The sequence below is a fragment of the Cydia pomonella genome, chromosome 11 (genome assembly GCF_033807575.1).
Source record: "Cydia pomonella isolate Wapato2018A chromosome 11, ilCydPomo1, whole genome shotgun sequence".
NCBI lineage: Eukaryota > Metazoa > Arthropoda > Insecta > Lepidoptera > Tortricidae > Cydia > Cydia pomonella.
Window position 1 is genome coordinate 13,393,572 of NC_084713.1, and position 22,455 is coordinate 13,416,026.

Sequence of the window (22,455 nt, forward strand, 5' to 3'; positions counted from 1 at the left end):
CAACCCCATTAGTTCCATTATATTGTTATTTACCTACTGGTAATTGATGTACATATTTATATGTATCACTACTATACCGTGGCCAACTATAGGCTCTATTGTCGTTATATTTATCGTAATCAATATTATAAGTAAATTCTAAATAAAATAAACGTCTAGACAAATTATTGTTTTATTACTGTGTACAAATAAAACTTTGACATTTCAACGCATTCAATAATTAGGAATGGCTAGGAAACTTATTATAAATGCATATTACATTCTAAACACCACATGAATCCCATGCTAAAATAACCGTTGTCTTAATTAATATGTACAACGAATAACTATTTACAGCTTAGCTAAATAAATAAATAACATTAAATATTACAACTAAAGCGTTCAGATCGGTGGAATAATGTACAGTAAGCAAAGCTATTTTAGCAATTTTCTGTTTACTAATTCCTATGCTTGTTGTACGTAGCGAATAACTTTGCTGACTGTACACAAAAATAAAATGTCCTAATATCACAGTTCAAAAAGAAGTCTTGAAATGATCGTTAGAGTCTATCGCGTCGCTCGGCCGTTCGCGAGTCAGCGCGTCGCATAGAGAAGCTCGCTTTACCAAACCATTCCGTAACGGAATTATAGTTGCGTTAGGAGGCCTAGTATTCGCTCGCAGAGAATGCGTCCGGTATATCGGTGGCTTTATCAGTCTGTTCGGCGCGACGCCTATAATGCTATGTCTGGTCGTGGGGATGTTGGGGAAAGGCGTCCTCGGTATTTCGTAGCCGTCGCACACGCCCGCCGAGTCGCTGTCGTACATCAGCTCCAGGTACTTCGGCACACGTTCGGGGAGTAAACGTGATGGCTCCATTTGGTGCTCGAGATCCTCATCTGTCAAACGAGTTACGGGTTATTGGACAATAGCAAAGAGCATATAATCACTACGTGACAATAGGGAGTATTCCTGCAATGTTCTGCCGCCAGAGTGCAGCACTTAGTACCTTTCGTAAACCATAGAGTAACATAATACTGTGCCTTAAACTGTTTTTTGACAAGTTTTTACAGGTAATAAAATATGACATTGATGCATCAAGGCGGTTTGTTTACAAAGGGCCTACCGGGAAACGCGATAATCGAAATATAGTTATCTGCCTCGTCATCGTTCGAATATGCAAGAGTGATAGAGAGGTTAGATAACGTAATTTCAATTTTATTGTTTCGCAGTAGGCCCTAAGATTGTAATGGATTGTGGTAGTGGCGCCCCCTACGCAGAGTTTCGCGTAATATTCCTATTGACGAAGAAGCGAGGAGTGTGCTTCTGTGACTGAATCAAAGACATATCAAAGATGATACCGTTATAAACATCAGTCACTGTTCCTAAATGGAACGTAATTTAGGGAAAAAGATCCACAAAAATCGGTCAATAGAATTTGAACCTTCAGTAATCATTGTCATCAAAAAAGTAATATTTTACTGACAAATTTTAGAGGATGGATCCTTTTCGCTAAAGTACGTCCGATTTTATTAATCGTATGGCAGTATTATACAAATATAGAGAAATCATAAATCTAACTCCAGAGAATTAATCCACTTGATAGCTTCGTCGTTCAGTTTAATCAGGTCTACCGGGGAGCCTCCAGTATATCGGCACTCTTGGAAAATAGATACTCTGTTCTTCGGCACCACAGTGCCTTACATGAGACCAAAACATGATTATCGGTGCGCGAGCGCGGGGGCGGCGTCGGCTTCTACATCAGAAACGGCATTACTGCGCGGCGCTGTGCCCATCCTTCCAACTCCGCAGTCGAACAAATGTGGCTTAAATTATCTATTAAAGGTGTAGTTTTACTAATAGGAACAGCTTACCGACCACCATGGTTTGACGTTGATACTTTTATAGATTCACTAACTGAAACTATTTCCTCGTTCTCCAGTTACAACTATATACTGTTAATGGGAGACTTTAATATAAATTTGTTGAATAACGACCGGAATTGCATTAAACTCACCCAATTTTTAAACTATTTCAACTTAAAACAACATGTACATGAGCCCACTCACTTTACAAATCATAGCAGTACACTGATAGATTTGATTAGTAGCAACATTACCATTTTAAATACTCAAGTAGACTATATACCTACCCTTAGTCACCACGCATTCTTGACTTGTGAACTAAACATAAAGAAAAGTAAACCTGTGCCTCAGAAAATTATTTTAAGGCCACTAAAAGATATCGACTCACTAATATTCAACCAAACTCTTGAATGTATTCCATGGGAGAACATTATGTCACTATCAACTGTAAATGAAATGGTAAAATCATTTAATAGCATAGTTTTGTCATTGTTTGACTTATATGCACCTCAAAAACAAGTTATTATCAGAGAAAGAAGCTATCCCTGGATAACATATACGATCAGAGAAATGATGCGTCTTCGGGATCAGGCACATAATAGGTTTAGAGCATCTGGACTAGATGAACATAAAAAATACTACACTGATTTAAAAAGCTGCGTCAACAAAGCTCTTTTTAATGAAACACGGGCATATTTCAATCAACATATTAACCGTAATGCTAGTAATTCTCGATCTCTCTGGAACAATCTTAAACGCACCGTCAAAGTTACTCAAAAATCTCTAAACCATGATATCCCTAATCATTTACTTGACCCAAATCTAATTAACTCGCATTTTCTCGAAGTTGCAGGTAATCCTGTAGCTCCAGAGCCATATCAAACTTACTTTGAATCCAACCGCTACCATGCCTCATCATTTAGAATAGAGCAAGTAGATGAGATCTCAGTACTAAAAGTAATTAGATCACTTAAATCCTCTGCTATGGGCGATGACGGTATTTCATTGGACATGCTACTACTGACTCTTCCTCATTCATTAGGTACAATCACTGCAATAATTAATAAATCTATAATGTCCTCAGTCTTTCCCGATGCCTGGAAAGTGGCGTTAGTGACGCCTCTTCCTAAAAAAAGTCACGTCAGTAGTTTTAAAGATCTGCGACCAATAAGCATTCTTCCGTGTATATCTAAAATAATCGAACGCCTCGTATATACACAGTTGTCTGCTTTTCTTGAAAAAAACCAAGTTCTCCCTGTTCTGCAATCTGGGTTTCGTAAGACGCGTAGTACAGCAACTGCACTTCTTGATGTAGTAGACAATATACTATCTGCACAAGATATGGGCATGGGAACTATAATGGCACTGCTTGATTTCTCTCGTGCCTTTGATGCCATTAATACAAAGCTATTGTTATCCAAAATGAAATATTACGGATTTGAACCGGACACAATCAAATGGTTTTCGAGTTATCTTAATGATCGAATGCAAGTTGTCAAACTTCAAGATAGTAGCGGTATGTTTCTGAAGTCTAAACCATCTATTTTATCTAGAGGAGTGCCGCAAGGTTCGATCCTAGGCCCGCTATTATTTATTTTGTATACAGCTGATGTCCGTAACGTAATAAAGCATAGTAATTTCCACCTGTATGCTGATGATATCCAAATCTACATCCCATGTAATCCTACTAATGTTACTGAAGTAGTTGCCAAAATAAATGAAGACTTGAACAATATAACAACTTGGTCATCCTCAAATTCTTTAGTGCTAAATCCTAGCAAATCAAAAGTTATGATTTTCGGTTCCAAACACCAATTAAAACAAATAAACAGCTATAAACCAAAAATGTTCATTTCAGGCGAAGAAATAGATCGTGTTTTTGAGTCGCGTAACTTAGGCGTTATAATGGACGAGTCTCTTCGTTTTGAAAGTCACATTGCAGATATTGCCAGAAACTCCTTTTATAGACTAAAAATTCTCTATAGAATTCGTGATTTTCTTAGCGAAGACCTTAGAATCAAACTTTGTGATACGCTTATACTCTCAAGGTTTGATTATGCAGATGTAGTATATGGTCCACGCTTATTAGCACGGACTGATCGCATTATACAAAGAGTTCAAAACGCATGTGCGCGCTATTGTTTTAGAATTCCCCCTCGAGCGCATGTGAGTCCTTATTTAAATGCATCAGGCATTCTCAAAATGGCTTACAGAAGAGAACTCCATCTATCTTCATTGTTGTTTGGTGTATTAAAGTTCTCAAAACCCGAGTACCTCTTTGAAAAGCTCACCTGGCGCTCAAACACTTCTATGAAGTATGGCCTTAGATCGGTCAGCAACAAATTGGTAGCTTCACATCATTGCACCTCTGCTTTTCGAGGTAGTTTTAAATACACAGCCACTAAGTGCTGGAATAATATCCCGCCACCATTACAGATTTTTAATAGTCTTAACAGTTTTAAAACACGGCTTAAGCGACACCTTCTACATATTCAAAATGCACTACCTCTTGGCTGTAGAGCTATACCTTCTTATCTCTTATAATGGCCCAGCCAAACATAATTTATTAGCTATATTCTTAATAAGTACAAATTTACACTCAACTATATATCCTATCCTAACTCATATATACAAAAAAAAAATGATTGATAATGCTCTAATATGATATTGTACACAAACTAAAGCACATACAAAAACTACACAGTAGGTACACAAATAATTTTATAAATTGCACTCCGTTTCGTCACATATACACATACACACCCATCTAACTTTTTCTTCTCTTCCTTTTCCTAATGTTTTTGTTTTGAAATTTGTTTTCTTATGTTTTGTTTTTATTACTAGGGACCGACTGAAAACCAGCGTTACAGTACATTTACTGCAACTTTATGCTGAGTCGAGCCCCTTTTTAACATCACGCTGTTTATATGTCAGCCAACGCATCTCAGTATAAAATTGTTTTAGTAGTTTTAAGATTTTATGTTCAAATGTACCAATGCGATATTTGTGATGTTAAATAAAACTTTTCTATGTCTATGTCTATGTCTATTATTTTATATTTGGCATATACGACTATAGGCAAATGCCCGACCAGCAGCAATGAACGGGTTTTTGTGCATTTTTTTTTCATTTATGCACAAGGTTAATAGTCAATCGCTAAACCGGTCTGACAGCTACCTAAGATAATGAAAATATGAAAGCAATGGTAACGAACCTAAGAAAGCGTTGTCATTCTCATCCAGCAGGTAGGTGCGGTTGTCCACGGCGTCTGAGCATGCCATGCGGAAGAAACGGAATGTTAGTTGATGACCGAATTATAACATATATTAATCACATTAGGGTACTACGGGATGGCCTACAAATACCTTGACAATTTTTTACTGCGGCGTAGGTATTATTGATATTTTCAACAGACATTTGAGTTTGTGTATCAAATAAGCTAAAGGAGAATACTTTGAAGAACATACGTTTTGTTTTAGTTATTTGATTATAGTTTTGCAAAAGTCGTGTAAGAAATATTCCAAAAAAATTGAGTCAACGTATTTTTGGGCTACCCTTTAGATCGCGCACTCAGTCTTGGGGAATTGTAAGTTAAGGGGGTTAGCGCCGTGCGTGGTGGCGTAGGAGGCAACTTCGTGCGCGATCTTTACTTTGTTTAGCTAATCAACGTTTGCATTATTTCTATTAATTAGCAGTAAATAGGTGACCGAAACCGGCAAAATGTCCCACTTTGTCGCATGCCATAAGGATGAGATATGCTTGTGTCTTTATACGAATAGGTCGAGGCGTCCTCATGGCAAGCAACAAAGTACGTTGCCGGTTACGGTCACATATCTTATTAGTTAACAAATCTTCGTATATATCCATGTCAGAAAATTTGGCATAAAGGTTGAATTGAATCTTCATTTGAATAATTTTTCAGTTGGTAAAACATTTGTATACCGTTATATATATCAGGAATATAATGAATGCGGTTGCCAAATTAACCCTTTGAACGTCAAGAACACCTAAAGTAGTCGTTACTAGTCGTGCTCACAGCGCCAAGGATAACTATAGGTGTTATGGCGGAAGCTGTCGAAGTAACCTTGACACTTACAAGAAAGGTTTACATAATTGAAGGTAGAGTTAAGGAATAGAATCTCCATATACCAAAAAGTGTCCGACAAAAAACCATAAATAGGTGGCGCTACAATACCTAGAATACTTGAGAAAAAAATCTAATCATAGACAGCGCACTTCACTCCGTCAATAACGCGTAGGTTCTTAGCTACTCTAGCGCTACTCTAGAGAGATTTGGAACTATTATTTAAAGCTGACAGTTGGACACTTATGCAACAGTTCTGCCTATGGAGATTTTATTCCTTGCGTCTACCTTCTATAGCAGGGGTTCCCAATCTTTTTCAACATGCGGCGCAGTTACAAGTTTAGTATTTTGCAACGGCGCCCTTGTAAATTTAAAATCACGGTCGAAAAAGAGTGACACGACGCTATATTATTTACCGATGCGAGCGCTCAAATAGGTACCCGCGAATATTTGTGGTTTCGGATAATGATAGAACTCACGGCGCCCCTCTTTACTTTCTACGGCGCACCAGGGCGCCGCGGCGCACACTTTGGGAACCCCTGTTCTATAGTTTACATTAGCTCGCTTGCACCCGTACCTTGGCGTGTTTCGTTTATGTTCAAGACGTAAAGCGTTCAAAAGGTTAAAAAACTAACTCTCAATATGCTAGTAAAATGACTGTTATTAATGGAAAAACTAAAATAACAGACGTTTTACTTAAGTACCTACCGATGAGTATCATGCACATGCGTGATAAATGAGTTATGTAATTCATATGTTGGACAAATAACTATATTTTGTAAGGTGGCCGCTTCTTCACAAGACGACGTAACGGTAGCTTCCTGACTGCCTTCAGATGCACGGCTCAAGCGACACCACGCTTTTGAACCACTGTGAAGAAGTAGCCAAATACAAAGAAATCTCTCCTCATATGCAACTTAACACGGGACTGACCGTTTTGCACAGCAGATACGTGCCTAAATTACATAAATGTGAGTGTTCTGCCTCCCACATAAGAAGCATGTTCTTGTAACTCACCGTCGGCGAGCAGCGTGAGGTAGTGCGGCGGCGCGGGCGCGGCGGCCAGCGCGGCGCCGGGCGGCGTGGCGTCGCGCAGCGCCGTCACCAGCTCCAGGCACTGCCGGAACGACGGCCGCGCCTCCGCGTTGTAGCTCCAGCACTTCTGCAGGAGCTCGTAGCTGCAAGCATAGTGAAACCATTTCATTGCTTGCTGTGACTTTGTACTAGATTGTTATTTAGTTATAAGACTGCTGCGCCCTTGCAGGGTACATATTATGTAATTTTGTGTACTTAATATGATTGCAATAAATGCTTTGTCTTGTCTTGAGCGCCGTAAGGACATCTTAATCCTCCCAGAATCCGTTTTAGATATCTTTAAAAAAGGCCCATATATATTACCGTGCGATAAAAATATATAATAAGCTACCAAAGGTTATAAAAAACATACAAAAAGTACATTTATTTGCAAATGGACTCAAGACTATCCTTATAAAAAAATCATACTCTTCCGTAGACGAATTCATGCAGGACAACGATATAGGTATTATATAGTGGTAGCTTCACAATTGTTACACAAATTAGTTAAGAAAAACCGGCCAAGAGCATGTCGGGCCACGCTCAGTGTAGGGTTCCGTAGTTACTCTTCCGTCACAATAAGCTAAACTGGAGCTTAAAGTATAGTAAATTGTTAACCAAGGGATGAAACGGTACCTTTCACCCGAGTTAAACAAATAGGCAAATTTGCATAATCAGTACCTAATTAAAGTAAGTCTTTTTACTATGAAGGGAAAACTTTTTGCGATAACTCAAAAACAGCTAAACTGATCATGTCCGCTATAGTTTTCATTTAATGTCTTTCTTAAGCTCTACTTCCACGATTTTTTTCATATTTTTTGGACCTATGGTTCAAAAGTTAGAGGGGGGGGGACACATTTTTTTTTTCTTTCGGAGCGATTATCTCAGAATATATTCACTTTATCAAAAAATGTTTCGTAAAAACCCCTATTAGTTTTGAAAGACCTTTCCAACGATACCCCACACTCTAGGGTTGAAGCAAAAAAAAAATTCACCCCCAGTTTACGTGTAGGGGACATACCCTAAAAAAAAAATTTTTAGATTTTATTGTACGACTTTGTCGGCTTTATTGATTTATATATCCATGCCAAATTTCAGCTTTCTAGCACTAACGACCACGGAGCAAAGCCTCGGACAGACAGACAGACGGACATGGCGAAACTATAAGGGTTCCGTTTTATGCCATTTGGCTACGGAACCCTAAAAATCATATTTTAGATATAAGTAGCCTTATGTAAATATAGTTTTAAGGAAATTGTCATACCCCACCGGGGTGCCATGTGAACTCTTTTATCACTTGTAACAACTTGTATTGTACAGTCAGCGTCAAATACTTTGTAGCAGTCAAAGTGGCCAAATAGTTCGGTACACCATACTAAATATAGGTGTACCGAACTATTTGGCTACTTTGGTTGCTACAAAGTATTTGATGCTGACTGTACCATGGTATGCAATAAATGATTACTTACTTACTTAAACTCCTTATTGTTTTATAGTATAAACGGTGTATATAACGGTGGCTGATGCAACTTCAAGCATTTAATTTTTATTATCTCAGTGATAAATCGTCTCATACTATTATACCATGCTCTTCACCCGCGCCTTGTTTATGAAACTTTACAAGCCTCAATCAGTAAGTTTGTTTTCCAACTTTTACATGATGGTGGTGATGAATTCGAGTAATTTCGTAAATTGGGTAATCCCGAAAATCATTTGAAAATCACTCATTTTCCGTTGTAATAAGAGTCCCGTTTCGGAATAAACCGCCACTTTTTTTTTTTTCTTCCGTAAGTAAATATAAATAAGAAAAAAAAACTAAAGTTTTGAATTTTGATTCTCTTTGCTGACCCGATATTGCATCGGTCACGTTAGACGTTAATATCTACTATTCAGCACGATTCACCACGCGCCGCCGTAGACCTAATTTATAAAGTAGAGTCAGACCAAGATCAGTTGGCGGCGATTTTGATAGCCCAGACGGTGCAAGTGCAAGTGTCAAGTAAACGTCATACTTTCATAGAAGTATAACATTGAAAATAACCCGGGCACTGCCTAGACTATCAAAATCGCTTCCAACTTACCTTGGTCTGACTCTAGGTATAAATCGAAAATGGTCAGTAGAAGAAGTACGTACAAGAGCGAAGGACAATTGGGCGGGCGGTCGGGCGTGCCGCCCGCGCGCACGTAGCCCAGCACCTCGCGGTTGGTGCGCGCCGGGTACGGCTGCTGGCCCAGCGACAGCACCTGCAAACGCATCGCTCACATTATTTACTTATTCCTTATGGCGCTAAATAAAACCTTTTCATCACACTTGCTCGAAAAAGATCTTATTTCATGCAGGTGTACTGCCTTCAGTACACCTGCATGAAATAAGATCTTTTTGAAAAAGGCCTATTTTGTTCCCGCGGGAGTTATGGATTGTGAAAAAAAAAGTATAACTCCCTAGGGAGTTATAGCTTTTTTTTTTTTTAATTATGTCACGTATTACCACCCTCGTATCCAAAATTTCACTTACTCCCCTCGTTGCACAATGTACTATAGTGACAGCTGCAGCGATCCCCGATACATAACCCCTAATATATTCTTCAACCGTGTGGCTCAATATTTAGAGCATTTTTGCTACCTATTTTTTTTGGACTGTAACTTGTTGACATTTTAATTTTGTAGCTGTCTAGTAGAGGTCTCTGACTACTATCAAACGACCAGAAATACCATCAAAATGTCTCACTTCGTCAAAAATGTGTCCAATGAAATTTCTTTCATAGGACTCATTAAGTTATTATAATAATAAATCAATTAATTCATTTATTTCAGTACAAACAGGGTCACTTGTATTAGATTAGATTATACATTAACGTTACTCAAAATATAAAAAAAAAAAAAAAAAATATGTAAAAATATGTAAGACAATGTTAAATTGGAAATCAAATTAAAACGAAAATCAAACAATAAATTGCACACAATACAAAAATTAAATATAAAGATCGTCAAACTAAATTATTATAAAGATTAAAATAATAATGTACCTATACAAAAATGATTAATTGGTTACGTACCTCCCAGCATAGAACGCCCCAAGCCCACACGTCAGATTGGCACGAGAACACCCCGTCCACAAGACACTCCACCGCCATCCACCGCACTGGTAGTAATCCTGGAGAAACAAAAATCCTATAAACTACACATTACAAACCTTGTGTTGAAACATACCTAGCGCAAGTTGAGCGTTGAAATCTATTGGTGCCAGAGCCAGCTACGGGACTAGGTAATTTAAATAATCCTTTAATGAATATATTAAAACGGGTCACTTACGTAATTTAAGTCGAAAATCGCTCGACATGTTTATGTTTCAATATATTTAATATTGTTGTCTCACGGAAGTTTTGTTATTAATACACCCTTTAATAAACTTGTAGCTAAATAAATGTAAATAAGTAACGGTCGAGTTACTGCCATGACTACTCACACCTTCAACCTCCTTCCTATAATAATCATTCTTATAAATGTCGCTCGCAATCCCGAAGTCGCCAATGTTCACAACGCGCCCATTCGCGTATGGCCACCAAAGAGTCCAGCTATGTATAAAGTGTTCACTTCGACTTAGATTCTAGACCCCTAACTCACCTTCACCCTCTTTCCTATAATAGTCATTCTTATAAATGTCCCTGGCGAGCCCGAAGTCGCCGATCTTGACGACGCGGCCGCCGGCGCGCGGCGCCACCAGGCAGTTGCGGCACGCCAGGTCGCGGTGCACGAAGTGCATCTCCTCGAGGTAGCGGCAGCCTTTGGTCACGTCCACGCACATGTTCAGGAGGTCCAGCAGTGTCAGCGATTCTGATGTGTACTGGGGGAAAAACTAATTATTTACTTTTGGATATGGCTCTTCCCATTATTGTGCATATAATCATTTCCAAGAACGTAACGGCGCGGGTATAATTAGCAATGGCAAATGCTATAGAACTCGATATCCGCCGGCTTGCACAGTTTTCATCCAGTTGAGTATTTTTACTACGGCTCGTACAGAAAAGAAATACAGAATTAGCTCCGACTTCCTTACGAATAGGTATTTACTAGTGTGGGTAGTATGCTGCACCGCCACGGAAATATTCTATACAGTAACGACGTCACATCAGATATCTATCTCTGAGATAGAGAAAGAGAGCTCTGTGCACTTGCATATTCTGTATTACTTGTAATATAAAAGCAATAAATATGTTTGCAAGACCAAAATTTTATGTGGGCAAGGTACATTTAGCGATGCCCTCTGGTGGCGCAAGAAATAACGAACATTTTTATGTTGTGTCCGAGATATTATACTTATTTGAGGCGCGAGGCCCCTCGGACCGCGAGGCCGTAGGCGGAGGCCCACGTCGCCCACGCCTAACACCGCCTCTGAGAGGGGCTACCGCCCATATCGAAAATCGTTATCTGCCTCTCTATTATCGTTGGAATATGCAAGACCGGTAGAGAGACAAATAACGATTTTTCGGTATTGGCTGAGGGCCTATCTCAGTGTTTATTATTTACCTTACGTGGGGTTGAGGGGCAAAGCGAGACTCCTCTAAAACCTAGGAGCTAACTTGTCCAAGTTCAAGTTCAAATATAGGTACTTTATTCATGTAGGCCTAGCACTTATGAATAGTAAGACAGTATTACATATAATTATCTTAAGCTAATTATCAGAGCAATTTATTGATGTTGTAAATATTAGAGTGTAGATTGTACCTACATATATCAATATTAATAATTACCATTGAAGCCTGCTTGGCGCGTAAGTAACTAAGCAGGTTACACGTCAAGTAGCCTCAGGGTGTGCTTTGTGTTTGAAATTCGGCATCAGCGCCACTTTAGGAACTCGTTCTTTTCATGTGTAATATACCTATGAATATAAATAATTACCAGTGAAGCCCGCTTGGCGCGCAAGTAACTCAGCAGGTCCCCAGCCTCCATCAGTTCCATGATGATGTAGTGCGGGTCGTTGTCGAGGCACACGCCGAGCAGCCTCAGGATGTGCTCGTGCTTGAAGTTCGACATCAGCGCCGCTTCCTTTAGGAACTCGTTCTTTTCTTGCTCCGTCGCTCCTTTGCGTAGTGTCTGTAAATAATAATACATATATCAAATTCCCATTGCTATTCGGCTAGTGGTCTCAGATATAGTTAGGCCAAGATAAGTTTGCAGCGATTTTGGCAGCCCAGACATTGCAAGTGTTATTTTAAACGTCAAACTTCTATGAAATTATAACGTTTACTTAACACTTGCTGGGCTATCAAAATCGCTGCCAACTTAGCTTGGTCTGACTCTATTAACCATGTAGTTTCCCTATTGTACAGGTAGCATCGCACATATTTTAGAGTAACGATTTTGATTAAAACTGCCGCAGTAACTTCCGGTTACCGCTCACCGGCGCTTCGCTTCGCTGTTCAGTTCATTCTTTATTCGTGCGTGGTAGCGTCCACACACGTCGGTCTAGTTGCCGAAATGTTCGGCACAAGACCATATTGTGTTTTATAACGATATTTTATAGGTACTCGTTATTCGTCGCCTTCAACTGCTGTTTATAGATGTGTAGTGGCCAAGTAAGATAAATCTAATTTACCTTAACTTATGTGTCCGATTTGGAGCCCACACTGTGCCGCGCCACGCCTTCGAACAACTAACAATTTAATCTTTCTTGTGTCGAATGTGTGGAATACTGCCCGTGTAGGAAACATGCCAATCGTTAGAGCTGCAAAGCGAACGAAACGCAACTGTCACTGTCGCACTATTATGGAATAGTCATAGAGAGAGATGACTAAGCTACGCCACGGAGCGTTAACGATTAGCATGTTGGCTACGCGGGCTGGTAAGTTCTACTACATCCGATAGATCGGACGCCCTGCAGGCTGTGTATAGCCATCTAAACCAAAACGCACCTTAACAGCGACTTTAGTGTCCGAGCTGGAGCCGTCAATGTGCCGCGCCACGCCCTCGAACACCTCCCCGAAGGCGCCCGATCCTAAGAACTTGGTCAATGTTATCTGCTCGCGTCTGATGTGTGGAAGACTGGCCAGCTCCGCGTCCGATGGGCAGTGGACGCCCTGGAAAACAACGCGCAACGTTAAAAATATTCTGCAGAAGAAAAAAAAAACAATCCTATTAGGTATACAAGGTGTATGTATTACGTCTGTCCATATGACTCGCCAAAATATATTATAATATATGTAAAGAGCAATTTTTTCTTTACATATATTATAATATATGTAAAGAGCAATTTTTTTCTTTACATTTTCAGGGTTAGCTCGTAATTAAAAGTCCTTTTGTGCATATGAATAAAAAAAGTTTAACACATTGGCGTGCAAAAAAAAAAACAAAAAAGATTATTCCGATACCGGGAATCGAACCCGAGCCTCCTGGGTGAGAGCCAGGTATCCTAGCCACTAGACCATATCGGATGTTGAAGATCAGGGCGAAATTTGCTGTCTGCTAGAGATATCTTATGGCTATTAGATCAAAATAAACTTTTTCATGCCGAGTTAATATTATTTTGCACATGAATTACTTCTAGCTATCTTTTCTTTGATAATAGCCAAAGAGTAAAGTAAGTTGATAATAGCGCAGACAGAACGTGACTGATTTAATCAGTTTATGTTTTATTTTAAGAGTTTTTTTTTCTCAATTTTTTTTTTTACCTCACATTAAATTAAATCAAATGACAGTAATTTAAACCCACTTTCAGCAAAAAACAGGTCAACAGTTTTGAATGATTCACGGTTAGTTTCACTAGACTAGACTACAACAACTACAACTAGACTAGGTTAGACTTGAACAAGATTCATGTAACTGCGTCAAAATATCGGGAGCTCATAAACAATATAAAAGGTAATCACGGTTCATATCCCGGTCGACTTAAGTCTAGAAAAAACAGGTCAAATTATTTTTAACTTTTTGAACTGGATTAAGTTCATTGGACCTTGTTTTACACAACCCTGGGCAGGAAGCTCACCTGATTGTACAGTATGTTGGTGGAGTGTCGGATGGGCAACTGCCTCAGTGTAGCCAGTTCTACATCCGGACCCCGTCTCGGCACCGTATTCAGCATCTGGTTCTCCAAGGCGGTTTTTTTCTCGTTGCGTTTGTTGTATGCTGAAACGAAATACTTCCATTACTTCCAACTCGTATGCATACCTAGTGTTAAGTCACTAGGAACATACTTACATTGATATTTGTGGGGAGAGCATGTAGCTTGGGAACCTTAATGCATACCCGCGCTCATCCCTTGTTTGTAGACACGGGGTGTTTTTTCAAACGGGGTGTTTCGGGGTGGCTTTCCTATAGTCAATATCGACCTCTGATAAGCCAAAATGTACGAGAAAGCAATTTTTTTCGTGATTTCGGGGATATATTTACCTTGTTAAATATGTCTGAAGGCCGAAAAACATCCTTTATATCTACTTGTGATAGAAGCGGGACACGGTACTCACTGTAGAACACACAGGCGGCCACAGCCAGCGCGAGCGCGGCGAGCGCGGCCACGGCCACGGCGAGCGCGCCGGGGTGGGGCCGCGCGGCCGCCAGCGGCGCCGCGCCCAGCTCCGCGCCCGGCGACAGCGCGCCCCAGCCGTAGCGGTTGTGCGCCTGCACCATCGCGGAGTAGCCTTCCGACACCTTGCCCAGCCCGATTATCCAGTACGTATCTGTTCATTCAAAAAATCTATCATAACTTCAGTAATAAATCAAAAAGCTTCTTCGCTTTAGTTCTTTGATAATTTCGAATTTTGATAACAATTAAATATATTAAATAAAACACTCGCGTCACGTTTTTCGGAAAGTCTGCGTCGGTCACCCAAACTCGAAACTCGTCCTCGTTATTGATCGAAACATGTTTGAAAAAGTAAACCTGAACGTGAGGGGTGTTTTAATATACTAAATACAGATCTAGGATTACTTTTAAGTACTCTTAAATATCCGGTTGGCGACTTTGATTGCCATAATACTTCGCTATAAAACTTCGGTATCCTTTCTAAGCGGCGGCTGGGAATGATCTTATTCAACCTAACGTTTTCCCGAGCTAGCGCCAAGGTCCGTTAAACTAACCAGTTCCATTGTGCAGCAGTTCTAAGCCTTCTCGCACGATGCGGGTCCTCAGATCATCATCCAGGTCGCTCGGCAAATCCTTCAGCAACTCCGATATATCCTTTGTCATGCTTTCGTTGGCCTGGTACGACCTAAGATTGCAGATATTTTTAATCAGTTAGATATTGATTATATGTACTACGATCAATAAATTGTTTTTTGAAATATAATTATTAAACAATCAGGCTAGCAAGCAAGGGATAAGGAATCAAATATCTAAAGTAGGTGTATAGGCACTTCATTAGCCAATATATTACAAAAATCTTGTTACAGCAACCTCGTGTGTAGCGTCAAATAGCAAGTAACCCTTGCTTTTATACTTACTCCAGATACTAAAATGATAATTATACTGACCCAACTTGCCTTCCCGATTAGTCGTTTAATAAGTACAAAATGAGCAGGGTTATTGGGTAGTAATTTAATATCTGGGATATAGTGATGAGGTTGCCGTAGTGCCCGTTTGCACTGCAGCAAACGCATTCAATGTGAAGATCTCTTTACGGTGGGTCTGTACTGTAGTTACCTGTGGTTCGGGCGGCCCCACACGCGGTAGTGGTCGACGGTGGCGCCGCGCGAATCGGGCTCGGCCCACCACGTACCCTGTCACATCACTGACCGACATGACCCGTAGGTTTGTAGTTACCTGTGGTGCGGGCGGCCCCACACGCGGTAGTGGTCGACGGTGGCGCCGCGCGAGTCGGGCTCGGCCCACCACGCACGCGGCACACGCGAGCCCAGTGCGTCCACCACGTCCACGTGCAGCGCGCCCACGGCCGCTGGCACGTCTCCTGTCACATAAGGTAAGAGAAACACTTGTAGGAAATTCTCATAATCTTCCTGCCCCGACCAATATAAACTATAAACCATTCTCCCGTCCCGTACGGAAAAGGAATTAGATTTCTGTACTGTACCATGTCTTACCTTATCACAGTGTGATAGTGAGACATTGTCACTTGTGTGACATACATCCTATGAAATGGTAATAAAATCCCTTGACTGTACGCTACGTACTGCACCGAACGTAATTATCGAGAAAATGTATGCACAGTAAGGCATCAACCGAAGGCACCAAGGCCTTAATAACTTTTGCTTCACGTTTATTCAAGCGATTTATAAGAGTGAATTACGGTAATACTACAACTACGCGGCGTTCGTTGTCTATTGCTACCTATTTGTTGCAAGGTCTGTAGAAGCCTTTATATAAAACTTATAATTTGTTTGAAGTAATACTAATAAAACAGAAATGGATGATAAAACACAGGTCAAAATCGCGTTAACACATAAGATCTCTTAATGATAAAGATGACTAAGTTGTTCCGATTTTAGCGAGGTTCTCATAGGATAGGCAGGCTAAAAATTACTTATATCGACTGCAATATTGGCCGTGATTACTGATTACCTTTTCTATTATTTTTGAGGTCCCGATATTTCGACGCAGTTACATACATCTTGTTCACGGCTCATTCAAAACCCTTAAGGCTAAAATTAATTAATTACATGCCAACCAAAAGAAACTCACCTATAGTTTCAAAAACGAACCGTTCGTCGTGTGGCCAGTGATAAGGCGGGCCGCCGGCCACGTACTGCAGGCGGAGGCGAAAGCGGTAGCGGGCGCCGGGGTGGAGCGGACTCGCCGCCCACAGCCCGTTGCTATCCACCGAGATCGCATCGTGCCACGCATTGCCTCCCGGCTGATTCATTTCTGCATATTCCACTGCATACCTTCATGGATTATAAAATTTATAAAATACAACAATATAAAAATCTATTGCCATTTGGAAAATTATTTGTGGCTTTCCATATCAAAACCCCGTACCTACGCAGTTGATATGAGCAAAGAGAATTAAGGTCTTCTTATTTCTGTTTGATATGAGGTACCTTTCCATCAGTCACGATTCGGTCAGTCATGTAAATGCACTAAATAATTATGTTATATACACTTGTGTGTTTCTGTGCCCAGGTTAATTAGGTTTAATTTTTATTTTAATACTGACCCCGCCGGGCACTGTTTTATCATTCCTATTTGTCAGTCACGTGGGGCGGAGACAAATGGGAATACGAGTACACCAATTCGACATAATAGCCTGCGAATTGTTTATGCTGTAGACATTAGAAACAATAGTCGGAGCTCTTACTTGTGCAATTTATACGACGTAGGGGGTGGCCACAGAACCAGCAGCCTGTAAGCTTCAGCTGTCTTGAGCGCGATGGGTGCCGGCAGAGGGTAGGTCCTCAGTTGCAGCGGCGAGGAGTCCGTGGACTGGGAGCTATGGTTGGAGAGCGCGCGCACCCACACAGTGTATAAAGTTGAAGGCGTCAATCGAGTCATGTTCGCGCTGCCACCTTTTGATACCTCGAACGTGTTGTGTTCTAGAAAGACAGAGTTAAAAGTTGAGTTGAGCTTCGAAATGAGATAGCAAAGCAAATGGAACACATTTCATTTAAAATGCATTCGTGTTAATAGAATAATGTTAATATTTACATAGTAACGTTGCACAGGATATTTGGTCCGTCGTGAACCAAATTAAAAGTGAAAATTAATTTGAGTAATTTTTGGAAATCTAAAAAGATAGCAAATGACGTACCTGCCATTTTTATTGGCAAACAACGAACGTATTATTTGTTCTCAAAATAAATATATAACCACTCGTCACGTAACTGGAAGAAAGTGTAATAGATCGTGTCATTCACGAAGGCGCGTGACTTGACTGTAATATCATGTTATTAAAGGTTAGATTTGACAAATCTGCGCGTCATCGTGGATGACATGAACTATAAGTTTATAAGTGAAAATTCCAATTGTGGTACGCTAGTAACTTATTCAAATTAAAGTTAGTTTACCTTTGAATTTGTGTTGTTCGGAGGCGTCTTCGGTCCTCCAATGCAGCTCGTACCAGAAGCCCGGGTCGGGCTTCCACTCCACCCGCGCCAGCACTGGACTTAACACTTTAAACGTCACTCCTTTTGGGGCCGTCGGAGCTAAAATTTAAAAAAAAAGGTTCACTACACTGATATTTTAAAATTCATTTGAAGAAATATACCTATAACATATGTTATAAATTCTTTAGTTTCGATATACGAGTTCGAATCTCTTCATTTTGGTCATCAGAAAGTCAAATTATTAAAAAATATAAGGTTTTACCATATTAGTTCCGCTAGGCGGGTTTTCTGTTCGTATGCGCTTTTCGCTAGAAACGAGAGAAACCGTGTTATCGGCTTACGCTCGTAGCGCGTAGCCCGCGCTGGCAGATAATCTGTTAACCTTCCATTTTCCAATAAGGTTTAGACATGGCGTTCAAAGGTTTGATTACGGTTAAATTAGCCCTAGTCGCCACTTGCTAGGTATGTATTGTATGACATGAATATAATATAAAAATCTCACCTTCTGCAGCTGTTTGGAACATAACTGGCAATCCTGTGATAGGTTTAACCTCGTATAGCTTCTCATAATAGTTGGTCGCCTCCACCGTCACCGTGTACTTTGTAAACGGTTTTAAGTTTGGTATGGTCAATTCCGTCTTAGTGGTCATTATAAAAGGACAGAGCTCTTTGTTACACGACATTTCATTTAAAGCGGGCACGCGATAGTGCACCGTGTACTCTGTCAAGGGCATATTGTACGTATCAGTGCAACTCGTCGGTCTCCTGACAGGAGGTAAACGTAGAGTTAAACTACTCGCTGTAGTCGATATTATTTGCGGTACTAACGCTTGAGGTTCTGCCTCAGCGAATAGACACTTATTTTGAGGATACTGCTGAGTACCTGGATCCAAAGCCATTATCTTGTAACCGTGCGAGGTTTTAACTTCCTCTATCTTATTTCTCTTATGTTTGTTAGTATAATAAATAATCTTCTCTGTGGAATTGAACCAGTAGATATATTTGCTGTCGACTGTAATGGACATGGGGATGAAACCATACTTTTTCTTATCTGTAGCATTGACGACAGCTCTGCAGCGACAGCCTTTTAGATCGGCGGCCATGATGCGATATAACCAGGGGTCCACCCAGTACAGCTCGTGATTATCGCCAGTTGTGTCGAGGACGAAGGTCCTGGCGACTTGAGGGCTTTCCGGGCAGTCGCAACCGTCCTTTAACTTTGTTTCTTCAGACAAGTTGAAGAACTTTCGGATGTTCTTTCCGTCTGTCGTTGCCGTCATTAATGTTCCTAAACCCGGATAGTTGCCTTCTTCATACCAGTACAGTGACCTAAATTAGAAGGATGGGTAAGTAAAATAAATCGGGCACGGCTATGGGTTACGTATTCAAAAAACTGCCGAAAGTTCAGGAAACATTGATGTAATATAAAAATAATCTCAAATAATATTTTATAATGAATAATTAGAGTAACGTCAAAAACTTGTGAGAATTGTCCTCAAGGATCTGGGAACACAGTTCACAAAGGTAAGCCAAGATCAGAACGGGAGCGCTGAATACCGATTTATTTTCTATGTGTTAGTTTTGTATATTAAAGCCAAGCCAACAACTATACTTAAACCTTTGGGTACAGTGGATTTTAATTTCGAACCCTAAGAGACATCTTACCTCTGCGAAGGAACGACTTGTAGACTGTAGATGGGGTTCTTGCTAGCGAACAGCCAACCAAGCCTGGGCCTAGTATTTATCATAGCCAAGTCAGCTCGGTAAACTACGTAGCTGTCGGACGCGGAGGTGATCTCTGCCTGCGCGTGGTACACCGAGCGACTCACCCAGTCCGTGCAAATGCTGGTCGCTGTGCCGTTTATCGATGCCAACTGGAAGATATTACACTCGTAAAGATCATCAATTGTCCATGTTATCGTTAAATTGTTAGAGTTAGGAAATGCTAGGTTTCCATGCCAAGTGCTTTGTCAAGTACGAGTGTGGTGCTCTTATCAGGGTTATGGGTTATGGGATAGGATATGGGGTAGGATAGGTATGTATGTAAGGGAAATGCGTCTAACTGTGGTGGAATGGAAACACTCGTTGTAGATTTCTGATTTTATATATTTTTATAACATTCAGCTAGATTACAAAATCAACTACCATTAATCACTGCCACCTTCGGAATCCTTGCCTGCAGATATTTTTTTCATCTGGCAGGGCGATAGTTCTGAATTCAAATAGGAACATAATTGTTGCCAGTTATCTTCAAAAAGACTTACTAGTACTTATGTATTGTATGCATTGTCCAAGCTAGTACAAACTTAGCGTGGTCAGAGTATATTCTTATTCTGTTCAATTCCTTACTAACTAATGCGCATGGAGTGGCGCGCATGAAAAACTTCCATAATTATGAACGCCGAGTAATTGAATTTTAGTAGAAGTCACCAACAGCAGTTCACTTGATAGTAAACTAAAAAGCTATTTTAATGGACTGTTTTTTTAAAGCCAGCTACAAAACTAGCTATTTTCTTACTCACATACCAAAAGCATAAGCTCAGAAGTATTCTCTTACCTTCAAATGACCACTAGCGTTGATCCTTGAGGAGAATATCTCATCCAAATTATTCGCCCAATAGACCACGTTCTCCTCAATGGAAACAGCAAAGTCCACTGGCGTCCCAGTGCTCTTCGGTATAGTTTCGCTCTCACCAGAGTCCAGGTCCACGACCTTAAGGAACTCTTGGGAGGATATCATCACTTTGGGGATGGGGCTCACGTGGTTGGGGGAAGCTGAGGCGATGCTAGAGTAGTCACCGAAACCGGCGTCGGTGTATGCTCGAACCTAAGAAGTTGAAGCTATGATAATTTTACCATTTTATTTGTTTAAGATTGAAATATGAGACGACCGTGATTGACTTTAAAAACGATCTGAAAGAATAATATAAGATACTGAGCTTCTACTTAATCTATTTACAGTAAGATTTATTGATTGATTGACAGGTTTCTACTTGGTCATGTTCAGGTTTCCTTTAGTCTATCTTATCTATGATAATGTTATGTGCTAAATTAAGTGTGTTGTTTGCGATTTTAAGAATTACCTCACCCAAGGAAATATAAATATAACAATTTTAAACGAATGTTATACAATCTACTGAATAGCCAGGGTAGCGTCCTGGTATGTAAGCTCTATACCTGGAAGTAATAAGTGGCTCGATTGGCGAGCGGTAAGATCGTAAATAAACTTGCTTAACGGTTTAAAGTACGCGTGCTTAGAATGACACACTTAGAATGATGGTTGTCGAGCTGTAAGGCCGCGAACTTATTCGCCCGTCTATCACCCCTTGAAGCTGTAATACCTGGAAGTAGTAAGTGACTCCAGCGGCCAGTGGTATGACGAGCTGCGTGTGAGAAGGCGCGAGGCGGCTGCCGCACGCGGGTGCGGTTGCAGGCGGCGCCGTCCAGCAGCGCGCTTCGTACCCGCGCACGACTCCGTTCGCGCGCGCCGGTGCCTCCCAGCGGAATATCGCCGACAGAGCGCCGCCACTGAGCGAGAGTACATTCAAATGTTAGATATTCAATCGAAATACAACGCAACAACACACACTAGTGCGGGAATGAGCACTTTTCGTGCCTATGTCAAAAGTTTGAAAGGGCACTGCACTGCACTATAAAACGTTGTTCGATACTCGTGCGAATGGAAATTCGCTACTCGTTGCGAATTTCCTACTTTCCGTACTTGTATTATAAATAACTGTTTTAATACAGAAGCTCAAAAAGTGGTACTTAACGTAGCTGTTAACCGTACAGATGTCGTGAATAATCCTTTCCCATCGTATTTTCTCGAAATCGTTCGTATTTGTCATGCCACTTCAGTCAACCTCAGTGCTTTTTGGACTGAGTCTGACTGAAATAGCATGACACGTCCGTACGTTTCCGTAAAAATACGATGGGAAGGGATTATCGAGTACATCTGTACACTGCTGTATGTAAGGTCACCTGGCGGTCCGCTGCGCGTAGACGCGCGGGCGGCGCGGCGGCGCGGGCGCGGCCTGCGGCGAGCGCCGCGCCGCGCGCGCCGCCGCGCTGCCGCCCCAGTGCGTGTGCGCCCTGACCGTCACCTCCACCGCGCTGTACGGCGGAATGTTATTGGATTGCACTTCGAGCCACGGGACATCGATGGTTTTCTAAACAAGAACACAAATCAAATAAGTACCTTAATCCAAAATAAAATTTACCAATTATTATGAATATTATTTTTAAGACACAAGAGACAGATCTCTATCTGATTGTGATTACCTTTGTTCGATTTTGTTTGCCATTGACTTGAGTCTTATATGTATGTGTAGCCAACAAGTAGGTATGTGTTATGTTTATGTGTGAGTAAGGTATGTAGGCTTGAGTAGGACTACGCTAAGTTTACATGTCAATTGTACGTCAAGTATAGCATTTGTGTAGGACATGTATGCAGTGTCATTGTT

The 22,455-nt window shown here is 40.8% G+C and overlaps 1 protein-coding gene and 1 non-coding gene across 5 annotated transcripts in view; both read right to left on the reverse strand.

Annotated features, from left to right (window-relative positions):
* Positions 1-156: 156 nt before the first annotated feature.
* LOC133522890 (proto-oncogene tyrosine-protein kinase ROS) overlaps positions 157-22,455 on the reverse strand; it is a 70,051-nt gene continuing 47,752 nt past the window's right edge. For 2 of the 4 annotated variants that reach the window (XM_061858355.1, XM_061858352.1), the window contains exons 19-38: positions 21,974-22,161; positions 21,334-21,520; positions 20,550-20,819; positions 19,658-19,866; positions 18,495-19,321; positions 17,954-18,091; positions 17,248-17,482; positions 16,632-16,834; positions 15,756-15,900; positions 15,074-15,204; positions 14,461-14,673; positions 13,983-14,122; positions 12,913-13,077; positions 11,900-12,094; positions 10,625-10,856; positions 10,057-10,154; positions 9,135-9,244; positions 6,944-7,104; positions 5,057-5,110; positions 157-876 (exon numbers count right to left, since the gene is read on the reverse strand). In XM_061858355.1, the coding sequence (XP_061714339.1) occupies positions 515-876; positions 5,057-5,110; positions 6,944-7,104; positions 9,135-9,244; positions 10,057-10,154; positions 10,625-10,856; positions 11,900-12,094; positions 12,913-13,077; positions 13,983-14,122; positions 14,461-14,673; positions 15,074-15,204; positions 15,756-15,900; positions 16,632-16,834; positions 17,248-17,482; positions 17,954-18,091; positions 18,495-19,321; positions 19,658-19,866; positions 20,550-20,819; positions 21,334-21,520; positions 21,974-22,161 (4,263 nt within the window). In that variant the 3' untranslated portion in view covers positions 157-514. The remainder of the gene's footprint in view (positions 877-5,056; positions 5,111-6,943; positions 7,105-9,134; positions 9,245-10,056; positions 10,155-10,624; positions 10,857-11,899; positions 12,095-12,912; positions 13,078-13,982; positions 14,123-14,460; positions 14,674-15,073; positions 15,205-15,755; positions 15,901-16,631; positions 16,835-17,247; positions 17,483-17,953; positions 18,092-18,494; positions 19,322-19,657; positions 19,867-20,549; positions 20,820-21,333; positions 21,521-21,973; positions 22,162-22,455) is intronic. The other 2 variants (XM_061858353.1, XM_061858354.1) reach the window with 2 other exon arrangements.
* Trnae-cuc (transfer RNA glutamic acid (anticodon CUC)) lies at positions 13,360-13,431 on the reverse strand. Its single transcript has one exon. It is a non-coding gene; the product is annotated as a tRNA-Glu (tRNA).